At 37.5% G+C, this 27,632-nt stretch overlaps 1 protein-coding gene across 1 annotated transcript in view; it reads right to left on the bottom strand.

Moving 5' to 3' along the window:
* The window catches only part of LOC134531371 (E3 ubiquitin-protein ligase RNF14-like), a 250,433-nt gene that overhangs the window by 95,449 nt on the left and 127,352 nt on the right, over window positions 1–27,632 (bottom strand). Inside the window, exons 4-6 of the mRNA XM_063367072.1 lie at window positions 16,068–16,194; window positions 5,196–5,326; window positions 52–906 (exon numbers count right to left, since the gene is read on the bottom strand). Of these exons, the coding sequence (XP_063223142.1) occupies window positions 52–906; window positions 5,196–5,326; window positions 16,068–16,194 (1,113 nt within the window). The remainder of the gene's footprint in view (window positions 1–51; window positions 907–5,195; window positions 5,327–16,067; window positions 16,195–27,632) is intronic.

Here is a 27,632-nt window from a genome sequence, read left to right as displayed (position 1 = left end):
CAGTACAGATGCACTGTAGTGCAGACTGAAGTCAGGTCAAATATTTATTACCTGTTTTTCACCCCTGTTTCTTGACCTCCTCTCGAATCTCTGCTGTCTCACACTGCCTCTCCCTTGAGAAGAATGTGTGTTGGCAGCTACTAAGGCCAGCTTGGCAGTCGATCCAGTCTGGTTCAGTTCATTCACCACAGAGTGCTCTGCACCCGAACTGTTGCGGTCGTTCAGCCGCGACTCTCTAGCATGGTTTGCACCCAGGTGCCTTACATCACTATGTTTGTCACAATCGTTTCCAGCACCTTTCACTTCAGTCCTTGACTCGTCACACATCGATACGCAGACTTTGCTCCTGTCACAGCCTTCAGCGAGTTTTACGTTCGTGTCAAGATAGTTATTTTGTTTGTTTCTCCCACCTTTCAGCTCTGATCTCTGCATGCGCCTCCTGTTGTATCTACGTCCCCTGGCACATACTGGCTTCTCTTTTGAGCTTTGACTCAAAACTGCACTGGCAGCAGAATTCTGCTCCAATGGTTTCAAATTTTTACAACAATTCTGTGTCACTCTCTCATTCACAGTTTTACTTCCTTCAGCAGTTTCCACAATAAGCTCATCCTGGTGCTCGTGCCCAGCTAGTCCAGGCTGTTCGCTACCGTCTCCGGCTTCCTTCGCCAAGGGCCTCGCCTGCTCCGCGGGGCCAGCCCGGGACCCCCGCCCTCCCCTCCGGCTGCGTCTGCCACACTGCTCCAGGAACTTCAGGTAGTACGTGTACATCCCGCTCATGTTCAGCTCCTTGTCCATCCCCAGGAACTTGAGAGCATCCTCTTTCAGGAACTGGGTCCAAATGTACATGATCTCCATGCCTCTATTCTCATCCCAGATTGAATCCAGCTTCTTGCACAACTTCGTTATCTGCAACAAGTCAAACAATCATTTACAGTCAACCACTACCACTGTTATCTATCTTAGTCACATGTACCTATACAGGATAAACTTATTCTTTTTTTTATATGAGGGGGTGATAAAAAAAATGTTCTAAAAATATTTTCCTTGCTTATATTAAAAATATTATTTATGGACATTTTATCTAAATAACAAGAAAAATTTAAAAAACTTTTACATATACATAGGCTAAAAAATATTTACATTGTAATACATAGTACAAGGTAAATTAAAACATGAGATTTTACTTAAATATGTTTAATAAGCATATTTTGTTTGAAATACTTCATGCCTACATTTAAGTTATTTTGAAATAAATTGAAACTTCCAATACAAAGTTAATGCTAATTTATTTAAAAATAAAATAAAATTGGAAATTTTACAGACCAGGTGCATTTTCAACACTGATAAACTGTGGGAGGTTGTATCTCTCGATACGTCACTCAGAAAATTTCTTAGAGCCTACATTGATGATATTGATGAAAGTTTTCATAACAAACATGAAAACAATTAGTAAACAGGTCAAACTAACTGCATAGGTACTAACTAAATAAGGTAAACAGAATGTAAAGCTGAGGTAATTTAACGACATGTGACGTAACGTTTCGATGATATCAGGGTCATTAGACAGTAATAGGTAATGAGATGAGTGTGGAGCACCGATGAAAAGAATAAGTGAGGGAAACGGGTAAACCCTGAGAAAAACCACCGCCTCATAAGCCACATTCCCAGTTACAATCCAGGTTTGCCACTGCCAAGTCTAAACCTGCTCACCTGGGTGGGAGGCAAGAGATCTGGCCGCCCAACCGCAGTGGCCCAGAAGTACTATCAAGAGTTGTAGAAAAACAATGCTTCAAAACTCTAGATTGTAGGCTTTTGTAGCTAAAATCACTAACTACATCTTGGCTTCTGAGTTACGGCTACATGGTGTGCCTGATGTTTCTGCAAACCTTGCTGCAGCCACTGAAGTGAAGGCCTTGTGTCCTGGCATCGTATTTCAGTATTTCATATTATTTTATATTAATATTGTTAAATACCAATTCAAAAATTTTATATTGTTATATTACTGTACAGGTAAAAAAATTTTGAAGTTAAATAGTAGGTATAAGCTATGTCGTATATATAGTAGTATAGTACTAATGTCTTTCTTTACCACCTTACATCTCACTGCTTTTGTTTTTTGGCTATGTTTGTATAAAATGATTTTCTGTTTTGCAGAAAATTTTCCTGTAAATTACTGGATAATTTTCCCAATAATACAAGTGTTAGTTCAATAATTGAATCTAACACCCCTAATAGTGTTAATCCAATAATTATTAAATTTAGTAACATTTATAAGCTATTGTATTGTTTCTAGAACTTTGAACAGTTTTTCACTTACAGAAATAAAAACAGACGGTTTGGAACACAGTGATGCCAAATTTGAAGACAGTTTCATAAAACAGACTCTCTCTAGCCTGTTCTATACGTATTCTTATGTTGGAAAAAAAACTACTAGTGTCAGTGCAGTGCCGCAGTTTTATAATGTATATGGAGTACAAATTTTTCTAGAGGTTATTTTCCCAGACAATCAGAATTTACAATGCAGTTATGTAATTTTTTTTGGTAAGAAACTAATTTTAAGTTCTAATTTGTAAGATGTGTTTTGTTTTTCTAGTTTGCAAGAGCTGTGTTGTGATTGGTCGGCAAGCCCGCTGTACTCCCAGTATGGATGCAAGCATTGGTGTCGTCTCAACAGCAGTCAGTCTCCACTGGGATGTTGATGAAATGGGTCGGGTCGTTGTGACTCAAATAAGTACCTAATGTAAGTTTTGAGCAAGTTTCATGTCTATGGCCTGGGTTGTGATGTGTTTTTCCAATCTTTGGTTTGGACTGTTTAGAAGATTTTCGACTGTAGCCGTCAGCAATAGCCAATGACAAGGCATTATTGAAATTTTGCGTCAGCCAAAGGACATGTCGTTTCCTTGGTAGCATACTATAAACATCAGGCGACAAGATTTTTTTTAAAGAAATTATTTCAAATTTTGGGCACCTTCAAGCAATGATAGTGTGTATTTCACACAGAGAAAATTACTTCACACTATTTGTCTGAAAATCTCGTAGAAATGTGGTTACATTAATTGGTGACAAACGTTAGGCATGGTTGCTACAGAAATATAATCTTAGAATTCCCTGACTTTACCCTGTTTTCCAGAAATTTAAGAGAAAAATTCCCTGACTTTCTTTTGTAGTACATACCATAAATATTAACGTGCATATGATTAAATGTAATATAAAAATTTCAACATAAGGTAAAATAAGGTTTTTTTGTATTATTTTGACGGCAGAATTGCGAATGTGTTTTTTTCCTTCGACATGGCTGGTGAGAGAGCTTCGACCCATATTGCAGAGTTGAATACTTTTGTAGCACAAAGTGCAGTACGCAGAATTTATGTTTTCAGCAGAGGGTTTGATATGCTGAAACTGTGGCTCCTTGAGCCAATTATCCTTAAAAGTAGTTTTCTTCGACATCTATAAGCGAAAAACAGTACAGATTTATATTTTCAGGTTAGGTTAAGTTATTGTTTATGAATTCTTAAAAAAATATAACTACACAAATACAAAAACTATTAAAAATTCACACCTAACAATGTAACTGGCCTACTTAGAGAATTACAACATGCAATACTCTTACAATCTTACAATAACTAACGATTCTGGGGGAAACCATGTTCAGTTATGCATATTTTTTAAACACATTGTAAGTGTCACGCAACAGAATTCACGGATTATAATGGTTGAAAAAAAAGTAATTAAAAAAATAGGTAGAAAAAATGCAAAAACATAACCGCACACAAAAGCCACGTGTTTTCGTATCAGCTTGGTAGTTTTCAAAATGAGAATTGGTATTCTCTTTATCAAAATGCACTTTATTTTCTTATGATCGCATCAAAAACTAACTTCACCTGAAACAACGCCTTTAAATTCACGTAATAAGCTTTGTACTCAACTTATTCCACGTGAAAATAGCCTTCAAAAGATAAACGATGCCATGTCCGTTCTGTAGTTCACTGCATGGAACGGAACATAATACAAAGTCTCAAGGGCAAATTAAAAAGGATCAAAACACGAACAAATGAAGGCCGGGTTCGCTAGTGAAAAACCAGTGCCTGGACTGGCCAGAAGTTAAGGTGGGCGGTTGTAACAGCCTATTGCAACGGACAATCGTAGACCAAGTAAAAAAAAAAGTTGCAGTTGCTGTGTGCCTTAAACAGCAGCCTTTTAGCGGAGTCGTTCGGTAGCGGTACGAGCGCATCAAAACAAAGCTTTGTTTAAAATATACGCAACTTTAAAATTTCCAGAATTCGTAGAATTTTCCCTGACATTTCCCAGAATTCCCTGACCATTTTAATTTCCCTGACATTTCCCGGTTTTCCCAGTTTTCTAGTCCTGTAGCAACCATGTTAGGTGTTTATCTCAAGATTGAAAAATAAAACCTTATAAACTTAACAGATACTGTTTACAATTCCCAAAATTTGAGAGGAGTATTTTGTCATGGTTTTTAACCCGATTGTTTTAACCAAGAAAAAACTGATTGGAGACATATTGAGCATATTGTAGAATTTATATTTTTATTGTTTTCTTACATTTAACTTAAACTTTTAATTTTTTGTGACATAACATTTTATAAATATATTTACCTAGTTTTATTTCTGCTCAGGACCTCATTTAATATATCTTAGTAATGAAGGGCAGAAAAATATCCAATAAAAATATGTACATTTCAATACTTTACCCAATCAAACAAGACTGAATTGTTTTATTACATGAGAATAGAGCCTGATAAAAATGTATCAACAAAAAAAAAAGTTTCTTGCAAAAAAAAAAGTAGTTTCGTGCAAGGAAAACAAAAGACACCCCAAGAGATTTGCCCCCATTAAATAAGCAACCATGTACTTTTTACTTGTTTCAATGTAAATCTAACTGACATAGCTACACAATTGTTTACCCAGTAAATCAATTCTGTTACATAATTATGGAGGTGATATGGCTATGATACCACTGTGAATACATTAAGTCGTATGGTGAACATTTGAGTACAATTATTTGAAACAATTCTTTTCAACAAGGTAAACCAAGTGATAAAATCCGGCATTTATTGTCAATAAATGCTATTAGCTACTGAAATACATACTTGAAATGTGTACAATCTAGCTCAAGTGAACTTTATTATAACATAACTTATATCATTATTATTTTTCTTACAAAACTGCTCTTACATCCTTACGACGAAGCCACTGGCAGCTCAAAGTGAAATCAGGTGGAGATGAGGATGGGTAATCCTTTGGGAAACTGAATAGCAAGCTCAGTGGCGGTAGATAATCCAATGAGAGTTCTTGGAAGCTGCTCTCTGTAAATAGATGAGAAAACCAATTAGGCCAAATATAAAATAAAACTCCAATCTCTGCAAACATGAGAAGAATAACACAATAATTTAAGTACACGTATTCATATCTACTATTATTAACCATTAAGTACCTATTATCAATGTCAGTTTGAAAAATAGATGTTTAACAAAACAACACACTTTAACAGGTAAATTTTAAGCTACACAGCTTCCCTGGGTGAAAGCTACAATTGAACACAATGTATCTTGAAGAAAATCTAACTATGTGAAGCAAGCTTTATTATAGCACAAGATTTATTTTAAAGCTCAGTCTTACCAGCCAAAATGTATTTTTTTTTTGTTTTCATGTCACTTCTTTTGTTTTAGACCAATTTATTTGATTCACTAAATAGAGAGAGCAAGTTTGCACTCTTAGTTGCAAATTATTTTACCCAGGTATCTACTACGTGTTATTCTAATTGTGTGTTCATTAAAGTATACTTCTAAAATAGTCCAGTATACAATGGTCCAGAAAGCCTGATAGACCAGCAACAGTGAGTAATATACTGAATTAAGCAAACCAAGCAAAATTACGCAAAAACCTATAAATTTTAACTTAGATCGTAACAATTTTTACAGCACGTATTTAAGTGATAGTCGAAGCACTCTGCGAGGCTCACGATTTTATTTTGAACTGTATTTGTGTTGAAAGTCCAGAACATGCCGGAAGTATACTTGTAATAAAATTTGGTACTGGAAATAGTCATATTGTTCCACACCTGGGTAAGGTACACAATTAAAGCTCTAAATTTCAAAACATTTTCTCATGAAACTCTTAAAAAAAAAACCAGAAGACAAAAATCCCTATTAGCTCAGCCTAAAGGAAGACCAACACAAATGCAGTTTGATATACACTCTGTAAATTTAATGTATCTGTAATGAATCCTGCAACATTTAAAAAAATTATGCAGCAATACAAAAACTTCAGCACCAATACACAAACTTCTGCAACAATTTGGAAACTTTTATAGAAATCTAGAAACTTCTGAAATATGCTGGAAACTAATAATATTCAAGAAAAGTGATAATAATTACAAAAACTTGCGACACTTTATACACCCATTATATTACCGTAAGTGAATGTCTGTTGAAAATATTTGTGAGAACAACAATTGCAAGGGAGATAGTGTTTAACATTTCTGATTTATTCCTTGAATAGTAGTAAAGAGAAAATAAACTCAATTGACAAGTGAGACAGAGCCTTAAAAATGCAATGCCATGACACCATATTTGTGCAAAGTTTCAGGTAACGACTCTGGTATTTTCTATATATATTCACCGCAGATGAACATATAGTAGCACAGTTATGAAATTTTTTTTGTCTTCTGCAAAGTTTTTTTTTGTTATTTGCTTGCATTTCTTGCAATTCATCATTTAGGAAACCTAGTGGGTATGCGAATTGTGGTGCAGCTTGGAGTAAAATGATAGCTGGAGATTATTTTCCGCAGTCAATCAGTAAGAACTAAACCTTGCTGTAAACTTTTCACTCCAAAAACTCATGGAACCTTTGCTGTATTTACTAGCTTTCTGAAGCTGACCTTAAAAAGGATGCTGTGTTGTGATTGGTTGGTAGGGCCACGTGACCGCCTCACCCTTTGTAAACAGAGCTCATTACGTCATCCAAATAGTTGTCAACAAATTGTCATACAATCCGGCTGCATCATCGGCAGCTCACAATAAATATGAATGGAATAATGGGACTGTTGGTCAGGACTGGGCCGTGGGTAAAACATCAAAAGATTGGATGTGAAGTTGGAGGGAAAGATTATCTCATGATAAGAACAAGAAAGAAGAATACTTGCACAAAGAAAGAATTTGTGACAAAAACCGCAGAGAAAAAAAAAAGTCAGTTAATGTCAACAAAAGATTGCTGAAAGAAAAGCGCGCAAAAGATGCTGAAAGACAGCATAAATGTCGGGAAAGAAAGAAAAAAAATTAAAAATGAGTTGTTACTTACTTCTACTTCAAATTTGGGGTCTAATATGTGCCCTCAGTCACTTGGCAAAGCAGTGTCGCGCATAAAGAGAAAATTGCCTAACAGTCCTCAAAAGAAGAGTGCAGTGATAAAGAAATTATTATCAGATGAAGCTCCCAGCCTGTCTAAAAAATTATTTCAAAGTTCCAACATTTCTAGACAATCGTGAAACAAATTATGTACGGACACAGAAAAAAAAGTACATGATTTTTACATGAGAAATGACATAAGTAGACAGGCTCCTGGTAAACGCGATGTTAAATCTGTTAAAAATCCTGTGTCTGGCATCCGCAAATCATTTCAGAAGCATCACATGCTTATGACAATTTATTAATGAAGCATACACATCGTTCTCATCAGAAAATCCAGACATAAAGTTGAGTAAGAACAAATTTTTTGAACTTCGTCCTCAACACGTTTTGCCATCATCATTACTACCGCATAATGTCTGTGTTTGCAGGTATCATGCAAATTTTGACTATTTTGTGTTGCTTACATGATAGATTTTCAGACAAATTTCCTGAAAATTATCATTCCTTTTGGATAAAATTTGTTGTTCTTCAAGCAATGAGCAGTGTATGACTAACATATGTAATGAGTGTGACAACAAGATTTTTTAGCTTTTACCTAAAGACCCACAAGAACTGAGTGAAAATGTTACATACAGGCAATGGTGTGATGTAGAAGGTCGCCTCAAGTTAATGATTAATGAAGACACTGTAGAAGATGCATGTATGTAACTCCAAAATCAGTTGCCGATTTACAAGACTCATTGCTTTGTGAAAAACGTTCAAGGGGACTATTTTGAAACAAATAAATAGAACCTTCGTGAAGATGACATTGTAATTAAGATCGATTTTGCAGAAAATTATTCAAATGTTGCACAAGTTGAGATCCAGAGTGCACATTGGACTCATGATCAAATAACTGTGTTCACTTGCTGCGCCTGGTCAAAAAATAAAACAAATTCATATGTTGTGGTTAGTGATGACTTATCCCATGACAAATTTGCTGTATGAACTTTCTTGAAAGAGATTATAAACAAATTAAAAGAAGAATTCACTTTCAAAAATATTAAACTCTTTTCTGATGGGTGCAAAGCACAATTTAAAAATAAGTTTACGCTTTCAAATCTGTGTTTCTTTAAGAAAGACTTTGGAGTTGAAGGAGAGTGGAACTTTTTTGCCACGTCCCATGGCAAAGGTGCAGTGGATGGTATCGGTGGTACTGTGAAACGAATTGTGTGGCTGAAAGTAATAGAAAGACAGGTAATAATAAACAATGCTGAAGACTTTCATCGATGTGCTGCAACAGCTACATCAAAGATTCAGATGTTGTACGTCTCAAGTGCAGATATTGAAAAAAATAAGGCATACTTGATGAAACGGTGGGAGAATGTAAAGGGTATTCCTGGATTGCAAAAAAGACATTTTTTTGCACCATCTGATGAAGACCATCTTATGACAGCAGTAACTGTTCAGTCTGTGAAAGAAAACTGCCTGGTATTTCAGCAAAACCAAACCCTGCAAGCAAAGTCACACCACCAGTGAAGCAGACTAAGATATCATGATGTGTAATTTTCTGACTGACTCTCAAGATGATTATCTTACAACAGATATTCATCTTGGGAGCTATGTTTTGGCTCAATTTGAGTCAAAAAACAAAAAAATAAAGTGCAACTATGTTTGTGTATGTCAGAATTCAGTAGACGACAATGGAAAAGTGAAACTGATGGCTCTGCAAATGTGTGATAAAAAGGGGGGTAAAATTTTCAAAATGGATGAACAGGACATTTCTTATGTCTTTAGGGCAAATTTTGAAAGTTTTGAATGAACCTGCAATAAAGGTGGTGGGAGACAGGGTATTTTATGAATTTGAAAAGAAAATTAATAATGTGTTTTCTGACTAATTCTACTATTCTGTACTTGTGAATTATTGTAGAATGTTTAAAAAAAAATAATAGCAGATATCATCTGAAAAGTGTGACACTTTTGACAATTATTCAGACATTATCAATTACAATTTTTAATAAACCTGGACAGAAACTGTTTCTTTGTTGATGATATCGAAGAAGTCACACCCATGAGGATTCATTGTCACACCCGTGATGATGTAAAATTAATTTATTTCTTTTCAATGTTAAATTTGAACGAAGTTTTTAGTTACATTGTGTTCAGTAAATGTATCTTTATAAATAAGTAAATTGCTGAAACATTATCCAATGTCACATAAATATGTATCTTAAGACATTAACACACCTGTGATGTTTTTTCAAAGCTTAATAATTTAAATTTTTGTGACAATATTTACTTCAGAATTTTTTCATGTAGACATTAATAGGCAACGTTCAGTATGATAGCTGTATTTTTTACCGTGTGTGGTGCTGAAACTTACAATTTGGTGACATCGTTACTAGCACCAACGTCTACGGATGCTACATCACTTAACGATGTTCTCAGTAAGCTTACGGACCATTTTGAACCTAAAGCCAGTGAAATTGTAGAGACGTATAAGTTTTTGAAGCGGGACCAAACCGACGGGGAATCTATTGCTGTTTATGTGGCTGAGCTGCGCAGATTAAGCGTTCACTGCAATTTTCCGAATCTCGAACGCATGTTGCGCGATCGTTTGGTCTGCGGGGTTAAAGATTGCGTGGTACAACGGGCGTTGTTGGCCAAGGATGCAGTAGACATTGCGACGGCAGCGGAGGCAACCGGGCGGGACCTGGACGAGTTGAGAGGTAAAGATATTCCGGAATCGTCTGGTGATGTATGGAAGGTCACAGCGGGCACAGCAGTGAAGCCACTAGGAGGGAGTAAAGCTCAGCAGGGAGCACAGTTACCCCAGAACCGAACTTGTTGGCGTTGTAATGGCAGTTATTCTGCCGATAAATGCTGGCACACCTCTACGGTCTGTAGATTTTGTAATAACTGGGGTCACATTGAAAGGGCGTGTCTAACAAAAAAGAAGAGTCAAGTGCCACCTCGAGCGGTGGTAACTGGCGCGACACGGAAGGAGGCACACCAGGTACAACATGTGTATGGGGAGACATCTGACCCAGATGAGGGTGAGTACCTCTTGTATAATATGAGTGATAAAAGCAGGCGTGGTCCACTGTATGTGGAGGTTAGGTTGGATGGGAAACCAATCACCATGGAAGTTGACACAGGAGCAAGTTACTCTATTATTAGTAGACAGACTTTCAAACGGTTATGACCAGAAGAGCCGCCCCTGATGAAGGGTAATTTAGTGCTACGTACTTGGTCGGAAGAACCACTGGAGGTGTTGGGCACTAAACAGGTGGAGGTGCAGTTCAAGGCCAGGAAAAGTATACCTCTGGAACTGTTGGTAGTACAAGGTAAGGGCCCTAGTTTGTTGGGCCGTTCGTGGCTAGAGCCACTAGGCATAACACTAGTTGGGGTTAATCGTGTTGGGGTGTGCTGCAATGACAACATGTTAGATATTATGTTGAAGCAATACCCCTTAGTGTTCAGGACAGATGAACTTGGGACGTACAGAGGACCAAAAGTGTCACTAGTGGTAAAACCCGGCAGTCAACCTGTGTTCAGGAAGTGCCGATCGGTAGCGTTTGCACTAAGGGAAAAGGTTCGCTGTGAGATTGATAGACTGGTGGAACGGGGTGTGTATGAACCAGTAGTTTTTTCCAGATGGGCAACTCCATTGGTGCCTATAGTGAAACGTGATGGATCAGTGAGGTTGTGCGGGGACTATAAGAGCACAGTGAACAATGTTGCATTAGCGGAAGTTTATCCCTTGCCTACTATCAACGAAGCTTTTGCAATGCTGGAAGGTGGACAGATTTTTACAAAACTTGACCTTGAGGAGGCTTATTTGCAAGTGACGGTGGACGAAGTGACGGCAGAGTTACTAACGGTTAACACCATGAAGGGGTTGTTTCGGGTATGGCGACTGCCCTTTGGGGTCAGTAGTGGCCCCGCCATCTTCCAGCGGCTAATGGAAATGTTGCTAGCCGGAGTCACTGGTACAGTGGTATTGTTGGACGATATTTTGATCAGTGGTAGGGACGAACAGGAATTGATGGTACGTGTTGAGGAAGTGCTGAGGAGACTAGAAAATGCAGGGTTGGTACTAAAAAGGTCAAAGTGTCAGTTTGCGGTGAATGCAGTTACCTTCTTGGGTCATCTGGTGGATGGCAATGGGGTCCACCCCCTTCTAAGCAAAGTAGAAGCCATACATAAGGCACCAGTGCCACAGAACAAGAAAGAACTACAAGCTTTCTTGGGGATGCTAAACTTCTATGACAGGTTCTTGAAAGGTCGAACTGAAGTTTTGGAACCGCTACATCGGTTACTGGATGATTCTGCAAGTTGGAAATGGACAGAGAGACATGTGGAAGCCTTTGAGAAGGCGAAACAGCTTTTGCAGTCTGACCAAGTGTTGGTACACTATGACTTGGATAAACCGGTGATTGTGACATGTGATGCCTCGGACTATGGAGTTGGAGCAGTATTGGCACACCAGATGGAAGATGGCTCCGAGGCACCCATAGCATTTGGATCCAGGACATTGCAGAGAAGTGAACGAAATTATGCACAACTTGATAAGGAAGCTTTAGCTGTAATGTTCGGAGTAACAAAGTTCAAGCAATACCTTATTGGCAGACCATTCAAGATTGTAACGGATCACAAGCCCTTGCTTCGGTTACTGCATCCAACGAAGGCCATTCCTGAGTCTCTGTCTCCAAGGTTGTTGCGGTGGAGTTTACAGTTGGCCATGTTTGAATACGAGCTTGAATATCGGCCAGGATCTCAAATCGGTCATGCGGATGCATTAAGTAGATTGCCAGTCCAGGTCCCAGAGGTCCAAGTGCCAAACCCCCCAGAAGTTCTGCTGTTGGAGGAAGATACACGGGTGCTGATGCTGCAAGATTCACCTTGTCTGATCCTGGAGCCCGGGGCTATAGCAAGAGAAACAGAAAAGGATTCAGTTTTATCTGCCGTGATACAGTTTGTCAAGACGGGATGGCCAGGTAAAGGCGCGCCCGAATTGCAACCCTACTATGTGAGGCGGGATGAATTGTCGGTTCACAAGGATTGTCTCTATGGGGTAACAGAGTAGTTATACCCCTCAAGTTACGACCGGACATGATGGCCATACTTCACGCGAATCACGATGGGGTGGTCCGGATGAAGGCAGTAGCACGAAGCTATTTTTGGTGGCCTAAATTAGATGCAAAGATTGAGGAGGCAGTCGGTGGTTGCGAAGGGTGTCAGAGGTGTGGAAATAACCCACCGAAGGTAGAGGGGTCTTGGCTGCCAACAGGGAAGCCATGGAGCAGGGTACATATGGATTTTGCGGGACCGTTCCAAGGAATGCAGTTCCTTGTTGTGGTGGATGCATTCTCAAAATGGCAGGAGGTGCGACGGGCCACAAGTATGTCAGCCAATGTGGTCGTACAGGAACTACGTGACATATTTAGCTGTCACGGGCTTCCAGATGTGCTAGTGGCAGATAATGGAACAGCATTCCGCTCACAGGAGTTGCAACAGTTTCTGGCGAATAATGGTGTGAAAATGTTGTTTTCTCCCCCCTACCATCCGTCCAGTAATGGCTTAGCGGAGCGAATGGTACAGACTGTTAAGCAAAAGCTTAGGAAGATTACACAGGATAACTGTAAAACACGGGTGGCCCGCATTTTGTTGTCATTGCGGACAACGCCTAGCGCAGAAGCAACCAAAACACCTGCCGAACTGTTGATAAACAGGTCATTACAGACTGCCTTGACCAAACTTCACCCATCGTCATGGGTAGATGACCATCAGTGGTCAAATGCTGCTATCACCCAGAAAAGTAGACAGTTCAACTCAGGTGATGAGGTGTGGTTTCGAAATTACGCAGCCGGGCACAGGTGGTTAGTGGGATGGATCACAGGCAGGGAAGGAAACAGAATCTTTGTAGTGCGGGATGAACAAGGCCATGAATATAGAAGGCATGTTGACCAATTACGACATCGCACGACTCCCTCGTCACAACAGGAGGACCGGGAGCTGCTCAGCCCAGTCGCGTCCAGTGAATCACCTGCCAGTGGTGTTCCAGGGAAATCGGGTACAGCAACTCAACTACCCGAGACACCAACATCGGCAGAGCACTCTGCAGTCCAGCCCAGTTGGGGCCAGTGAATCTTCTCCATTTAGAGGGTTTCCAGCAGAGCCAAATGCCGCGTCAGCAGTGCGTGGACACTCGGAGCGCCAGAGAAGACAGCCCATCAAACTGCAGGACTGTGTAACATTTTAGGAGGGAGGGAACTGTTGTGTATTGTCTGGAAACTGTTGTGTGTTGTTCCGAACAGTGTGGTTGTGTTAGGTTGGTAGTGTGTGTGTTTTGGTATGTTGGTTGTCTGGCGTACCACGCTAGTCAAAACCAGTCTTGTGTGCAGTAAACAGGACATGTAATAATAATGAAATTGAATTACTAAAATTAAATTTTAAGTGGAAATAAATTAGTTCAACTGTCACACCCACGAGCACGGAATGGCTGAAATATAATTTATAATACTATTTACATAGTCATAAAGTTCACAATACTTTGTCCTATTATACCCAATGCTCTGTTTTTGATTGAATCATTGTGCTCAAGACTTCAGTGCTTCCATTATTAAGCATAAGAGTACTTAAAAAGCCCTCAGATATGCTTCCTTGGGAATTGATAGGTATGTGTACTTACTGCATTGGTCCAAAAATGTCTTCTTAGAAAAAAAAAACAAAGGTAAAACTACAGAAAAACTGACTTTACTGACCATTTCTCATTTTTACTGACTAAATACTGACTTTGCCAAAAAAAAAAAAAAAGACTTTTACTGATTTTACTGACCAGTTTCCATCCCTGATGATGTCATCATTGCATCGTTACGACCGACATCTTGTATCCTACAACATTGCAATATTCGTTATGGCCAACATCTTGGATTCTAATAATATGTCGGCCATCTTGGATCTGATGTCACAGCCACTTTTTTGATTGACATCATGCACGTCATTTTGGTTTCATTTGCTAGAGGCCGCCATCTTGGATGATGTCACAGCCACCATATATTTTTCAGTTTTGCCAGAGGCCACCATCTTGGATACAGACATCTTTGTTACCGCTGTTTACTTTAAGAGAGTGCCAGCATCGCTCTGTCTCATTACTTAAGGTCAATGTTACATTACCTACCAGAGCTGTTATGATCAAGACATTTACCAGACAGAATTAAATAAGGTATATAAAAAATAACACACATATTCAGACTTAATAATTCTTTTTTAATTTCAAAGAATTATAGCATCGCTTATTCGAGACAGAACTGCCAATTTGTTTTCAGTACTCGCTACCAGGAGCGCTAGTGTCACCTAGTACAATATTTTTTTATTCCCTTTATACCTATAATTTTACTAAAACATGCATTGAAAGTATTTTTTTCTTTTATGTGGCTATTGTTTAAAAAAGAAAATAAGTAATGGCTATTCTTATTAAATTCTTTTTATTCAGAACATGTAGTGTAACAGGACAGATATTATACTGTCTATTTAAGCTTTGCTATCAATAATTGTATTTTAGATTGATTTATGTTATAATTCACCTTGATATATTCTCAGTGCACAAAAACAATTTTTTGGTATGGATTGGTAGCGAATCAGATTCTTGCACAGAAAAAATTTACTTTGTTAGCAAGCGAGGCTTCTTTAAAAATAGACACGTTCTTGACAGCGAGCAGGTAGGATGCAGGCTAGATGGGGAAGTATCACTGCAGGACAGAAGCGATGGGAGTATGGGATAGGTTGAGAGAGCAGACCGCGGGTCCGTGCTCCAGCAGGATAGGAGTGGTGGAGTAGCGAGCACACCGCTACTGAGATAGCGCGGGTGTGAGAGCAAGGTCTACACCACAGGCCAACCCGAGGGTCCCCAGCTAGGATAGCTCAGTACGACGAGGAGACAGTTTACAAGTAGTCCATGGACTGTCAACAAAGTCAACAAATTTTTAAGATACTTTGAGCCCCTCTTTCAAAATTGAGTTTCAGTTGGCTATCGGTAATACCCGGAGGTGACCATCTTTTGTGTTCAACCAATTGAAGCAAAATCTAAATTCATTGCTAGCCGAGATTTAGTATTTTAACGTAAAATCAAAGAGTGAACTTGCTTATTTTAATCATGCCAGGATTAAAAAGATAATGCCAAAACTAATTAAATTCATCAAAATTATATTTTTATGCTGCAGTCTACTCACATGCAATTAACTTTGTGAATACTGATTATTTTTAAATCAACACGTAATGCTATGCAATTTTCATGCCATAATGTTATGGTAACGGTGTGTGTAGTTTTAAGAAACTGTCTTGAGATTTGTTTTACATTCACTTAATGTAAATAATGTCATAAACATAATTCAAATGTTATACAGCATTAATTAGCTTTATGTCTAATGTAATTTGCGTGTGTGTAGAGTAGTTATGAACAGCATAAAAAACAAATCATAAATCATGAATTGCAGTGTATTATTTTCAGTAGGCGTGTTGCTGTAGTTAAATTAAATTTTATCACATGTGAAACCTACAGCTGAAATGTGGACTTTTAAATATTTCAGAATGTGTATGATTTATTAAGTGCCATTAATCTGACAACACCTGGCTCTCTGACCCCTGTTGCGAGTGATTCCCTGTCGTGACGAGAGCGCCGGCCAGCCTAACACTCAGGGAGTGAACGGGTTCTCACCTTGTGGCTTGCAACAGGGGGCCAGGACACCAGCGACCCCTCGAGCTGTCGGCCGCTCGAGACGCCATTTAGTTCTGTCTAAGTGGTTAAGGCACTGGCTGCTAAATGGGGAACCACTCACGAGTCGCTAGCGGCGAAGCACAGAGCAGCGCTCAGACGCGTCCGTCGCGGATGACAGGCGAACTACGACTGCCTCCCACGCACCGGCGCATGGCGAGCAGGAAGCAGGGGAGGGGGACGCACGAGATGCGTGGGAGACAGTACGCGGTCCGGGTCAGATTGCACTGTCATTCGTCACACCAGCCGCCGCACTCGGGTGCGCTCATCGCTCGAAGCACCACTCAAAGCACTTTTTTACACTCATGCCCGGACCAGCCGGATATGAGCAACAGCGGGCCTAGGGACCAGGATGGACACGACAGCTTCGTCAATTTTAGCTTATAATTTTTAAACAAACTAAAATTTTAAATGTCTGATAGCAAAAATAAAATCCCATTTTGGATGTTGAAATTAGCCATTTTATTCTAACTTTCTTATACTCTATTCTAGACAGACATTTGAACTGAATGCAGTAAATTAATACACAAAATAGACAATTTTTTGTATGGTACAATACCAGCTAGTAAAAGTGACAAAACAAAAATAATTTTGATAATTTGAATAGAAATTCTAACAATAGTGGTGGTATATTTAGGGGTGATGCTAGACATATTTTTTATCAAACATCAATGCAGTATCTTTTGAATCTTCTTTGACAGCCTAAATACTGCACCAAATAACATACTTAGGCTAAAAATTACTTCCATTTAAACATTTCACTGACACCTTGAACACACCATTCAGTACACACTGAGTTCTACCATGCCACCCAAACACCTTTGATCACATGTGAACTCAGGTTCACTTCAACGTGACTGAACAAGCATGAAGTCTGAATCCACCTCTAGTCCGCTTTTGCAATAGCTAAAAAATCAATACAGCACATAAATCTCTGTAACTAGCTCGGAAAGGTAATAGTTCATTTATGTTCAAATATTAATCATATTCATCATTAAAGTCATTTTTAAAAATTGATGCTGAAAAATCAAATGGTAATGTAATAAGTGCCAAAAAATAGTAATATGCAGTGTCAGTAAATTAAATTGTGCAACTAAATACAATCGACTACATAAGTTTGATTTGCACTTTTTTTTCCTTCAGAAAATAGGTTAAAATTTTATTTATAGTTAAGTTATTGCAACTTTAAAAGATAATTTACTTATGCCTATGAGTAAAATTATTTAATTTTTTCTTATTTTTATTTAGTTTTTGAAACTCATATATTAGTAAGAAATGATTTTCGTTGCAGTCCAGAAGAATTTTATAAATGTGAGAGTGACTGTACATGAAAAACCATTATCACCTAAATGCTATTTCTTAAGTACACACTTTGGGGTCATTTCATGTCAAATCACCTAATTAAAATACACTATCCTGCTTCAATGTCACAGATTTTGTTCAAATTTTTTTATGCATACATATCTATAACATGAGTAACTCTGAATTATTTGAGAATTTTTACATTAAAACTGGAAGAATGAGAAATTTTCGATACTTTCAGTTTTTGAGCGAATAATGTTCTCCGGCGATCTTCACCAGTACACTTAAATTACTATAAAACCCACAATTTTCATGCTATATAACTCATTTAAATTGCAAATAAAAGTGAATATTCCATACTTTGTAGATGTGGACAGAGAAGTAACAAATTCCATCACAAAAATTTTACACTGAGCATGGAATACAATTTTAAGCTATTTTGCACCTTTGCTCGCTCAATACCATAACTCATCAACAACAATGAGCACTAGCTTGAAAATTTATTTTTACATACAGATTAGCATCAAAAAATGAAAAGGGTGATTTTTGAGGTTTTTAATAATGTATTTTTAATGTACCCTACCAAGGTAATACAGTATATGAAACACTATTGTGTTGCTTTAAAATACATATGGCCCAAATGTTAAGAGTTAAAACTTCCTTAATCTTGTAATGTACTATGTTTATCAGGAATATTTAATTTTATTTACAATATTAAATACAAGCAATTTATTTTATTACTTTTTATTTTTATCAAGCTATCCTTAGACTTTTAGTTTCATTATGTTGATGCACATTTCACGCCTTTAATACTTTTCCATGCATAAAATGTATTAAGCTCTTATTCTGTTTATTTAACTAGCTAATGCACTATTATAAAGTATTTTTTAATCAACTTTGCGACTTCCAATCTCATATATGCAAATCAGTAAAACCTGATTTACTTTAAAAAAATTTTTTTTTCAACGTTTTGTAAAGTTGGTCTAGCATTAATTTGTGAATGAGCTGCTACTACATCACAATTCAGTAATATGTGAGAGGGAATGATGTGTTTCCATACATTTGAGTCACCCAGTGATCCTTCACTTTTATCTCTAGCTGTGCTGGCTCTCTCCTGCTGGCTAAGCAGAAAACATATGATAACTGTGCTGATAAGTAAACTGCTGCCTTCTTGCCCAATACTATAGAGCATCCCACTGGCTTCTAATGGGAATAGGTTGTATGTCCAGAAGTTATGAGTTTCAAAGTCTTTACGGAGTATTTCACAGTTTTCTAGTTGCTGCGCACAGTAGTTTAAAATAATGAACAAGTGCTCAGTTGGCCTGCATCTCCGAGAAGACTGCTCACCTCACACAGAGTGTAAACAAAAATGTTTTATGTGCTTTTCTGAATTTGGTGAAAGAGGACAGGAACTTTTAAGGTTAAGAACTAATTGTCACAATATTGAAAACATATGTTACCAACATAGGTGAACATTTCTCACAATATTTGAAGATCGCCAGAGAATTTGTTGTGACCCATTTAAAAAACACAAAAAAAAATTTTTAGAAACGGTCTCAAGGGTGTTTCAGTTTCATTTTCAAAAAAATATCAAACAACGGTGAAACTTTTACCAGGCACCAAACTTTGTATAACCTGTAGAAAATTAGTAGTGTCTGCGACTAGCAACAGTGATAACAGTGTTTCAGACAGTGACTATGAACCAGATACCCCTTCTCAGGTCCTGGGAAAACTGAATGAAAGTTGTAAACTAATTGGTTCTTCTCCAGTAAAAGTTACTAAAAGGAAGCAGGAGGAAAGAAGTGCATACTTGAAAAGTAAGGCTCAGCATTTATCAGCTAGTTTTACAGAAATAGCAAGTAAAGATTATCCCATTGAAGACTCTGTAAACACTGCCAGTGATTCAAGCATACAGTGTAGTGATTGCAGTTGCCTCATGGATAGTTTAAGAGAAAAATTTAAAACAAGTGAAATTATTGAAAAACTTCAAATACTGACGCTTGTCCCGCAATCTTGGAGTATTCAACAAACTGTTCATTTTTTTGACACAACTGAATATATGGTAAAAAAAAGGCTAGAAATGTTCTAGAGAATTATGGAGTTTTAGGTAGTATAGACAAAAGGAAAGGTCATCGTCTAAACGAAAAGTTTGTAAAGAAGGTGAAAGATTTATACTATGACGATGAGATAAGTAGAGTTTCTTCCAACACAAAAGACCGCGTGTCTGTACCAAGTGAACATGGAAAAAGAGAATTGAAAACAAAAAAGGCTAATTTTGCATAATTTAAAAGATGTTTATTTGTCTTTTAAAGAACAAAACCCTAATGATAAAATAGGTTTAACTAAGTTTTGTGAATTGTGTCCAACAGTATGTGTAACTGTAAGCATTCGTGGTATTCATTGTGTGCGTGTGTACCTATCACCAAAATGTGAAATTAATGATGCAGAGTATTCATTTAAACATACCATATCAAGAGCTCCTGCATAAATTGGTATGTGACCTTCATTCAGAAGAATGCATTCTTCACACATGTCCTAATTATCCAAATGTGTCAGTACTTCGTGAGTACCTTATGCAATTAGAAATTTTTAAAACAAAAGACATTATTGTTTTCAAACAATGGATTCACACTGACTGTGAATCGCTTGAAACACTGACAAAGTCTGCTGATGATTTTGTTGATCTGCTAATAGATAAATTGGTGGTTTTGACTAAACATCATTTCACAGCCAAGTCGCAGTCGGTACCTAAAGCAAATAAAAATTAAATTAGATAGAATCTCTTGCCTCATTATAGCTGACTTTGCAGAAAATTACACCTGTATTTTGCAAGATGCTGCAAAAGGTTTCCATTGGCAAAACATTCAAGTTACCTTACATCCATTTGTTGTTTATTATACTGATAGTGATGTCTTGAAGTCAAAATCATTCTGTTTCATAAGTGACTGCCTTAAGCATGACACCACAGCATTTTTCACTTTCCAAAAGTCATTATATTACAGCACTTACGAAGAGAACTACCACATTTGAGTCATGTATTTTACTTCAGTAATGGTAGTGCTGCACAGTACAAAAACTATAAAAATGTTATTAACTTGTGTTTCCATCAAGAAGACCATGGTCTATCTGCTGAGTGGAGCTTCTTTGAAACCAGCCATGGCAAAAATGCATGTGATGGAGTGGGTGGTACAATCAAACGACTGGCTACAAGAGCCCGTCTTCAGAGAACTGTTGACAGACCAATTTTAAACTCTGAGGATTTTATAACGGTTCGTTATATACAAAAATAAAAGGATGTTAAGCGCCAATTGTAGTTTTTGATTTATTTTTCAAAGTAGAATGCTGCACTGACAAATCCAATCACTTTCAAAATTTTTCTCACTCATTCAACTCGTACATTCGCCTGTCGAGAATTGCTCGCAGCTCGAGGGATGTTAAAAAACGAAAAATAACGTAGGTTAAGTCCTTCAGTAACATTTTACTGTAAGTACACAAAATCAGTACGGCCTCAAACAGGGCCGCACCCAGCGAAAACGAATTTAGCCAAGAGCCAGACGCCGAGGTCGGTAGCAGCAATTTCTAATTAAAAATGTTCAAAGAGTTCCAAAAAAAACAAATGATTAAATTACTATCTTCGGCATGGCTCGAGCTACCAACGTTAAATTTATCCTTCTCAATTACTACATATTTTGTGAGAAGCCACCGAACGCACCCTCCTGGTGCAGCGATCGGCAGACGACTGGTGAAATCATGGCACTGGTTCCTCCACGCAGGAAGGGCAGTCACAAGACCTCACCGACCAATCACATACACTCTTCATTCACACTAACAATTACGCCAATCAGAACACAGAACATATACACTGAAAACCATTTCCACACTTAGAAACAGGGGACTCACTTTCTCCTTCTCTCTCCAACACCATGGGAGAATAGTTCTCCTCCAGTTCCCACGCAGTGAGGAGATATCATTTGTCTCTCTCTTGGTGGGGAATCACCGTTTCTATCTCACTCGCATTCATAGGTCTCAAATACCTGCCTCTTCCTCATACATCCCACACCAAGTCCATTGTTCTGGACCATTAGGTAACAGCAATCATAATACAAATTACTTGACAAAATTAAACTTATTTAGAAAAAAACCCTGAAAAAGTAGGCCAAAACAGGCAAAAATCCAGTACGACTTATTTGTGAATAATAACAAAAAAAAATTAAAGATAAAAATCTCTGTTAAAATACAAAGTACATTCTTAAAACCCACGGCCAGCGCAAATATCGACCCTAAAATACATAAAACCTGTAAAATATTCTTAGCATTCATGAAAATAGTTTAAAAGACAAATATTTAGCTAGGAGGGCAGGTCTTATCAAATGGTATGCAAATGCAACATCCATTACAGGCACTAGAGAAAATCATTACTTCAAACCTACTGATGAAAAAACTTTGATTTTTAAAAGAGTTTCTGTTTCTGAAAAGTCTTTTACAGCAGTAGTTGGTGTACAAAAACATAAAGAAGTGATGAATTTTCTTCCAGAGAAATATTTTGCGGTTAAATATGAACAAAAGTTGTGGGTAGGTAAAATACTTGAAGTGTCAGATGTTGAAAGAGATGCTAAAGTTCAGTTCATGCATCCTTGCGGTCCTTTGTCAACATTTCACTGGCCATTTAAGGATGACTGACTGCTGCTGGGTGCCTTATGAAAACTGTATTAAAGAAGTTAAAGTTCCTTCAACATCATCATCATCATCAGACAGGACATATGCACTACAACTAGATGAACAGAAAATTTTTGAAGAATTGGCATACAATATGAAAGAGTAGTGAGATATGCATATAGTCTATAACACTAAGTAACATTATCTTGACCCAGTACGAAGTAACTTTGGTAAGTTTCTTTGCCAAAAAAAGCTAGATTTGTATTTAGCATATTATTTGGTAAACCCAATTTAAATCCAATTATTTTTAATTTTTTTATGGGGCAATTACTTTGGATTTGGGCATTATTACATACCTCAGTAATAAAAATTTAATAATTTAAAAACCACAAAAAACACCCTTTTCATTTTTTAATGCTAATGTGTATGTAAAAATAAATTTTCAAGCTAGTGCTCATTGTGGTTGTTGAGTTATGGTATTGAGCGAGCAAAGGTGCAGTGTAAAATTTTTGTGATGGAATTTGTTACTTCTCTGTCCACATCTACAAAGTATGGAATATTAGCTTTTATTTGCAATTTAAATGAGTTATATAGCATGAAAATTGTGGGCTTTATAGTAATTTAAGTGTACTGGTGAAGATCGTCAGAGAACATTATTCGCTCAAAAACTGAAAGTATCGAAAATTTCTCATTCTTCCAGTTTTAATTTAAAAATTCTGAAATAATTCATAGTTACTCTTGTTATAGATATGTATGCATAACAAAAATTTGAACAAAATCTGAAACCTTGGAGCACATGGTTCTAGGTGATTTGACATGAAATGACCCTTTGGACAAATTTTTGTGATTTAGTAAAATTTGTTCAATAGCCTTCGAAATTTTGAAACCACGAGATACTGCGTCAATTTTTGGTCACACAATTTTTTGTAATAAATGTTAATCTCTTAATTATGTAGTATGTGAATTCAAAAACTTTTAAAAAAGGAATTAAAGTTTTTTGAAATTCATGGATATACTCTGGAGCGCATTTTTCAAGTTCATAAACACTTTCGAGAAGCAAGCAAAGCGACAGAAGAAATATATCTGTTGTATGCAGCGATAGGCCGAGTAACCAGCCTTTGCCATGACCTAGTATGCAGACAACACAGGTATGAGCAGCAACTGGACTTCAGCAGACACAATAACAACAGAGCCTCCCTTTTGCCTCTTTGACTGACCCCCCCCCCCCCCCCCCCCCCCCCCCGCCCAACGCCACCAGCACAGATATTTTGCTACGCCCATCCACTAGCTACAGCACGTGGTCAGTAGCCCAGCGCGCTTAACATTTTTCATTTTTACTAGAGAGGCCCCTAAAACATATGCATTTCAACTTTTTTGGTGTTGATTTTAAAACTGCTGTGGGCAGAGCCATTTTAAGATTTTTCTGCAGATGTAATAGTTAAAGGATAAACTTGTGGTATGAACACCACCACAATGTCAATTACAAGTTTTAGAGACTGGGAGCAGTGTGTGAGCAACGCAACTCTGATGGAGTAGGCAGCCTGCTCGGCTGGCAGGGCGTGTACCCAGGAGTCTGTGGCACAACTGTCTTTTGCTGACGAGTACAGAGAGAGGGAGAAGCAATGCAATGAGTATATGATACAACAAGAACCACAAGGGAGATAGAACTTCATCAGACTTGATAAGCAGCGTTCACGCGATACTGTATGATGCATTCATGCAACCGAGAAGACTTTTACATACAAGTCCTAACCCAGTTGCTTGAGATGTAAAGAAGATTGTGGGCCAAGAAAAAGAAGAAGAGAAAAGTATAGTGACATCATCAGACAGCTAAAGAATAAGATGTATGATGGGGAATTATGCTCGGGACAAGACGCAGTGGCGTAAGAAGAGCTACTATCGATGTCGGAATGCTGCACATTTGCTACAAGCATAACTTTGGACTTTGTGGCTTGCTACTGAAATGTAACGATGCAAGCAGCAGGATAAATAATAGCCCAGTACTACTCTAAGAGGGAGCGGGAGTCGGAACAAAGCTGACGTAGCCAGAAAGGACAGCCCAGTACGCGCCTGCCAGTAGCAGTCCTAGGGAAGGCTGCACCAGCTCGTTTTGGAGAAGGGAGTCAGCAAACGAGTGGACGGCAGCTTTCCAGTGAAAAGAGAGGGTCAGCTACTGGAGACAACTCAACGACCTAGTACAGGGTCTTAAACGGCAGTAGCTGAGCAGCCAACTTCTTGTGGGCTACTGGATGCAGTGGACTGCAGCCCTCAGCAATGCACGAGACGGGATGGATATCTCCTTGGGCGGCCAGTGTCGGCATACTCTGCCCCCAATAAACAGCAGGGTTTACTGTGGCCAAGTAATGTGCTCATATTAAAACTGCAGCCAAGCTAAATGACTTTGCCAACTTCTAACCCACTACCGTAAACTATAAGGCACAAAGTAAATATTGTAAATATTCAAATGTAAATATTCCACTGTTATATTTTGACATATATAAACACATATTTAAAGTGCCTGAATTTTAACATATGTGTGAACTGGCACTTCTTAAATTTTAAATTCAGTCATTTAGTTTTAGGGCAGAATTTCATTTATGCATAGTTTGATATTTGATGTAAAAATGTTATGTGAAAGTCAGAGTTAGTAAAAATGTATGTCTCAAGTAATTGTAAACTTAAGTTCTGATTTGTGAATGAGGCTTGCTTAATATTTGGTACATGCTATCACTTGAATTAGGGATCTTTCATGTTATATTTTGTTTTGGTGACATGACAGCATGATCTTAGTTGCGACTTGTATTGTTACAGGCGCTCTGGTGAACAAGGCCTTCTGCAGGCAAGCCAGAATGTCTAGCTGCCGATGTTCCTACCGCTACAAGTTCACTGAGGGCAGTTTTAAAAATATATTATTTTGATGGTTGTAACCCAATCTGGGAAGGATATTTTAGTGAAAAAATTTTTTGCACTGTGTAAAAGGCATACCTTGCATTTATACCATTATTCATTCCAAAAAAGGTAGGTTCACCTTCATTATCTCCACTTGAACTTGTTGAGCCACAGTGTAAACACAACCACCCACAATAAACTACTTTACCAAATATTTAATTGAATTCATTTTGGCATGAATTATTTACATTGTTATTACCATGAATACTGTGAGATACGCATCATTCTTTGTGGCTGTTCACGTGAAGGACTATGATAGACTTAATAATACTGTGTTTTGGCCTTCGGGATGCTTAATTACTGAATTTCGGGGTAGACTCCACAATGAACAAATATTCGGGTATGATCAAGCCAAAAGTCAAGCACCTATCGTTACCAATAGCACAAACCCCACAAAACCGCAGTCATCTGCTACGTCGTCAGAAGTAAACGAGGCGCCCTTATCATCATGTTCCACGTCAGCGTCTGGAGGAGCGCCTGGCCCTTTCTCTTCTGGCTAGTCCGTGTGCGTGCGTGTGTGACATTTATTATCAAAATGTGAGAGGTCTAAGATCAAAATCAATTGAGTTTTACGATAACTTAGCAGCTAATGATTTTGATATAATTTGTCTTACTGAAACTTGGTTTAATAATAATAGCATTAACTCGCATTACTTTGATGATAAATACCTCATCTTTAGAACAGATAGAGACCCAGCCTTAACAATGAAGGAAAGGGGAGGTGGGGTATTAATAGCTATCAACAAAAATAAATTTAAATCTGCTTACCCAACCCATGTTTTCGATCATACAGGAATTGAAGCTGTATGGATCAAAGTTAAAACCTCTCAAACAAATACCCTAGTGCTTGGTAATATTTATATTCCACCGGATACATCACCTGCAGTGTATGGTGCCTACTTTGAAGAGCTCGAAGAAAAGTTTGCCACATGCCAAGATAATATCCTTATTCTTGGTGACTTTAATGTGCCTGGTGTTGACTGGTCTTACTTACATTCAAAAAACGTAAATCCTATTGGTATGACATCCAAAGCTAAAGCTGTGTTCCACTCAGGTATGGGTTTGTCCCAATGTAACGTCACTCAGCCTCCTATCCACCTTTTGGACCTATGTTTTTCTAATTTACAGCATTGTGTGGTTAGTAAAGCCTTAGATTCATTAATTAAAGAAGACACATTCCATCCGGCTCTTATTGTTAATATTGAAATAAGTCTAACAATCAGAAAAGAAAATACATCTACAACCTTTATAAATTATAAAAAAGGAGACTACTTAAGTTGTATAATGCTATTAAAAATCATGATTGGTCTATATTATATAACACTACTGACGTGAATATTATGGTAGACATTCTAACTACTACAGTTAATCAATATATTATGAGTTACATTCCTGTCATTGTGAAAACTACTTATAGTTACCCGCATTGGTACTCAAAGCAACTTATACGAACACTAAAACATAAAAAAACATTTCCATAAACTATACAAAAGAAACATGAATCCTTATTACTATGCTCTATTTTCACAGAAACGTAAAGAGGCTAAATATCTCATTTCAAGAGACAAAAATTTTTGGTTACAAACTCTAAACAACAAAATCAAACAAAATCCAAAAAAATGTTGGCGTTACATAAAAATCATGAAAGGATACAATCAGCCATTCTCTCTCAAGGTCAATGATACTGTCACTAATGACACATTTTGTATTGCAAACAGTTTTGCGAACTATTTTTCTAGCATATATGTAACTCCAGCCAATAACAGCACTCCTTTGATATCTGATAATACTGCTTGCTCCATTCCTATGTCCACTATTACTGAGTCTCTTGTACTTTGGGGGATCAAATCCTTGAAATCTACTATGTCAACAGGTCCAGATGGTATTCCTAATTTCATAATAAAAGGATGCTCTCTGGTTCTTGTTCCTATCCTTTAGTTTATATTCAATAGCAGTATTAAAAACAGCATCTACCCCAATATATGGAAAACTGCCAAGGTCATTCCTATACATAAAAAAGGTAGTAAATTTAATGTCACAAATTATAGGCCTATTTCTCTTTTAAATGGATTTGCTAAAGTTTTTGATAAAATAATATTTAAGGACCTTGATTTCAATCTCAAAAATAAACTATCTGATTGTCAACATGGTTTCAGAATTGGCAAATCTACTACTACCAATCTGATAACTTTCATAAATCCAATTTATTCTGAAGTGATAACCCGAGGCCAAGTGGATGCTTGCTATTTTGATTTAGCAAAGGCTTTTGATACAGTAAACTATCAGATATTACTCAGCAAATTATCCATTATGGGATTGAGCGACAAATATATCAAATGGTTTGGCAGTTATTTGAAAGATAGGAAATACTTTGTTTCTATTAATAAAACTAAATCTGATTTACATATGGCAAACTCTGGAGTACCTCAAGGTGGTACCCTTTCTCCCCTTCTTTTCAACATTTTTATTGATGATATAACCAAAGCACTAAATTATTCAGTTGGTCTGTTATTTGCAGATGACCTAAAAATATATAGAAGAATTACTTCATTAAATGACTGTCACTTACTTCAACATGACATTTCTTCTGTTGTTGCATGG

This window comes from Bacillus rossius, chromosome 3 (genome assembly GCF_032445375.1).
Source record: "Bacillus rossius redtenbacheri isolate Brsri chromosome 3, Brsri_v3, whole genome shotgun sequence".
In the NCBI taxonomy this organism is placed as follows: domain Eukaryota; kingdom Metazoa; phylum Arthropoda; class Insecta; order Phasmatodea; family Bacillidae; genus Bacillus; species Bacillus rossius.
The sequence above is the reverse complement of the archived record's forward strand: the minus strand, read 5'-3'. Positions and strand labels throughout refer to the sequence as shown.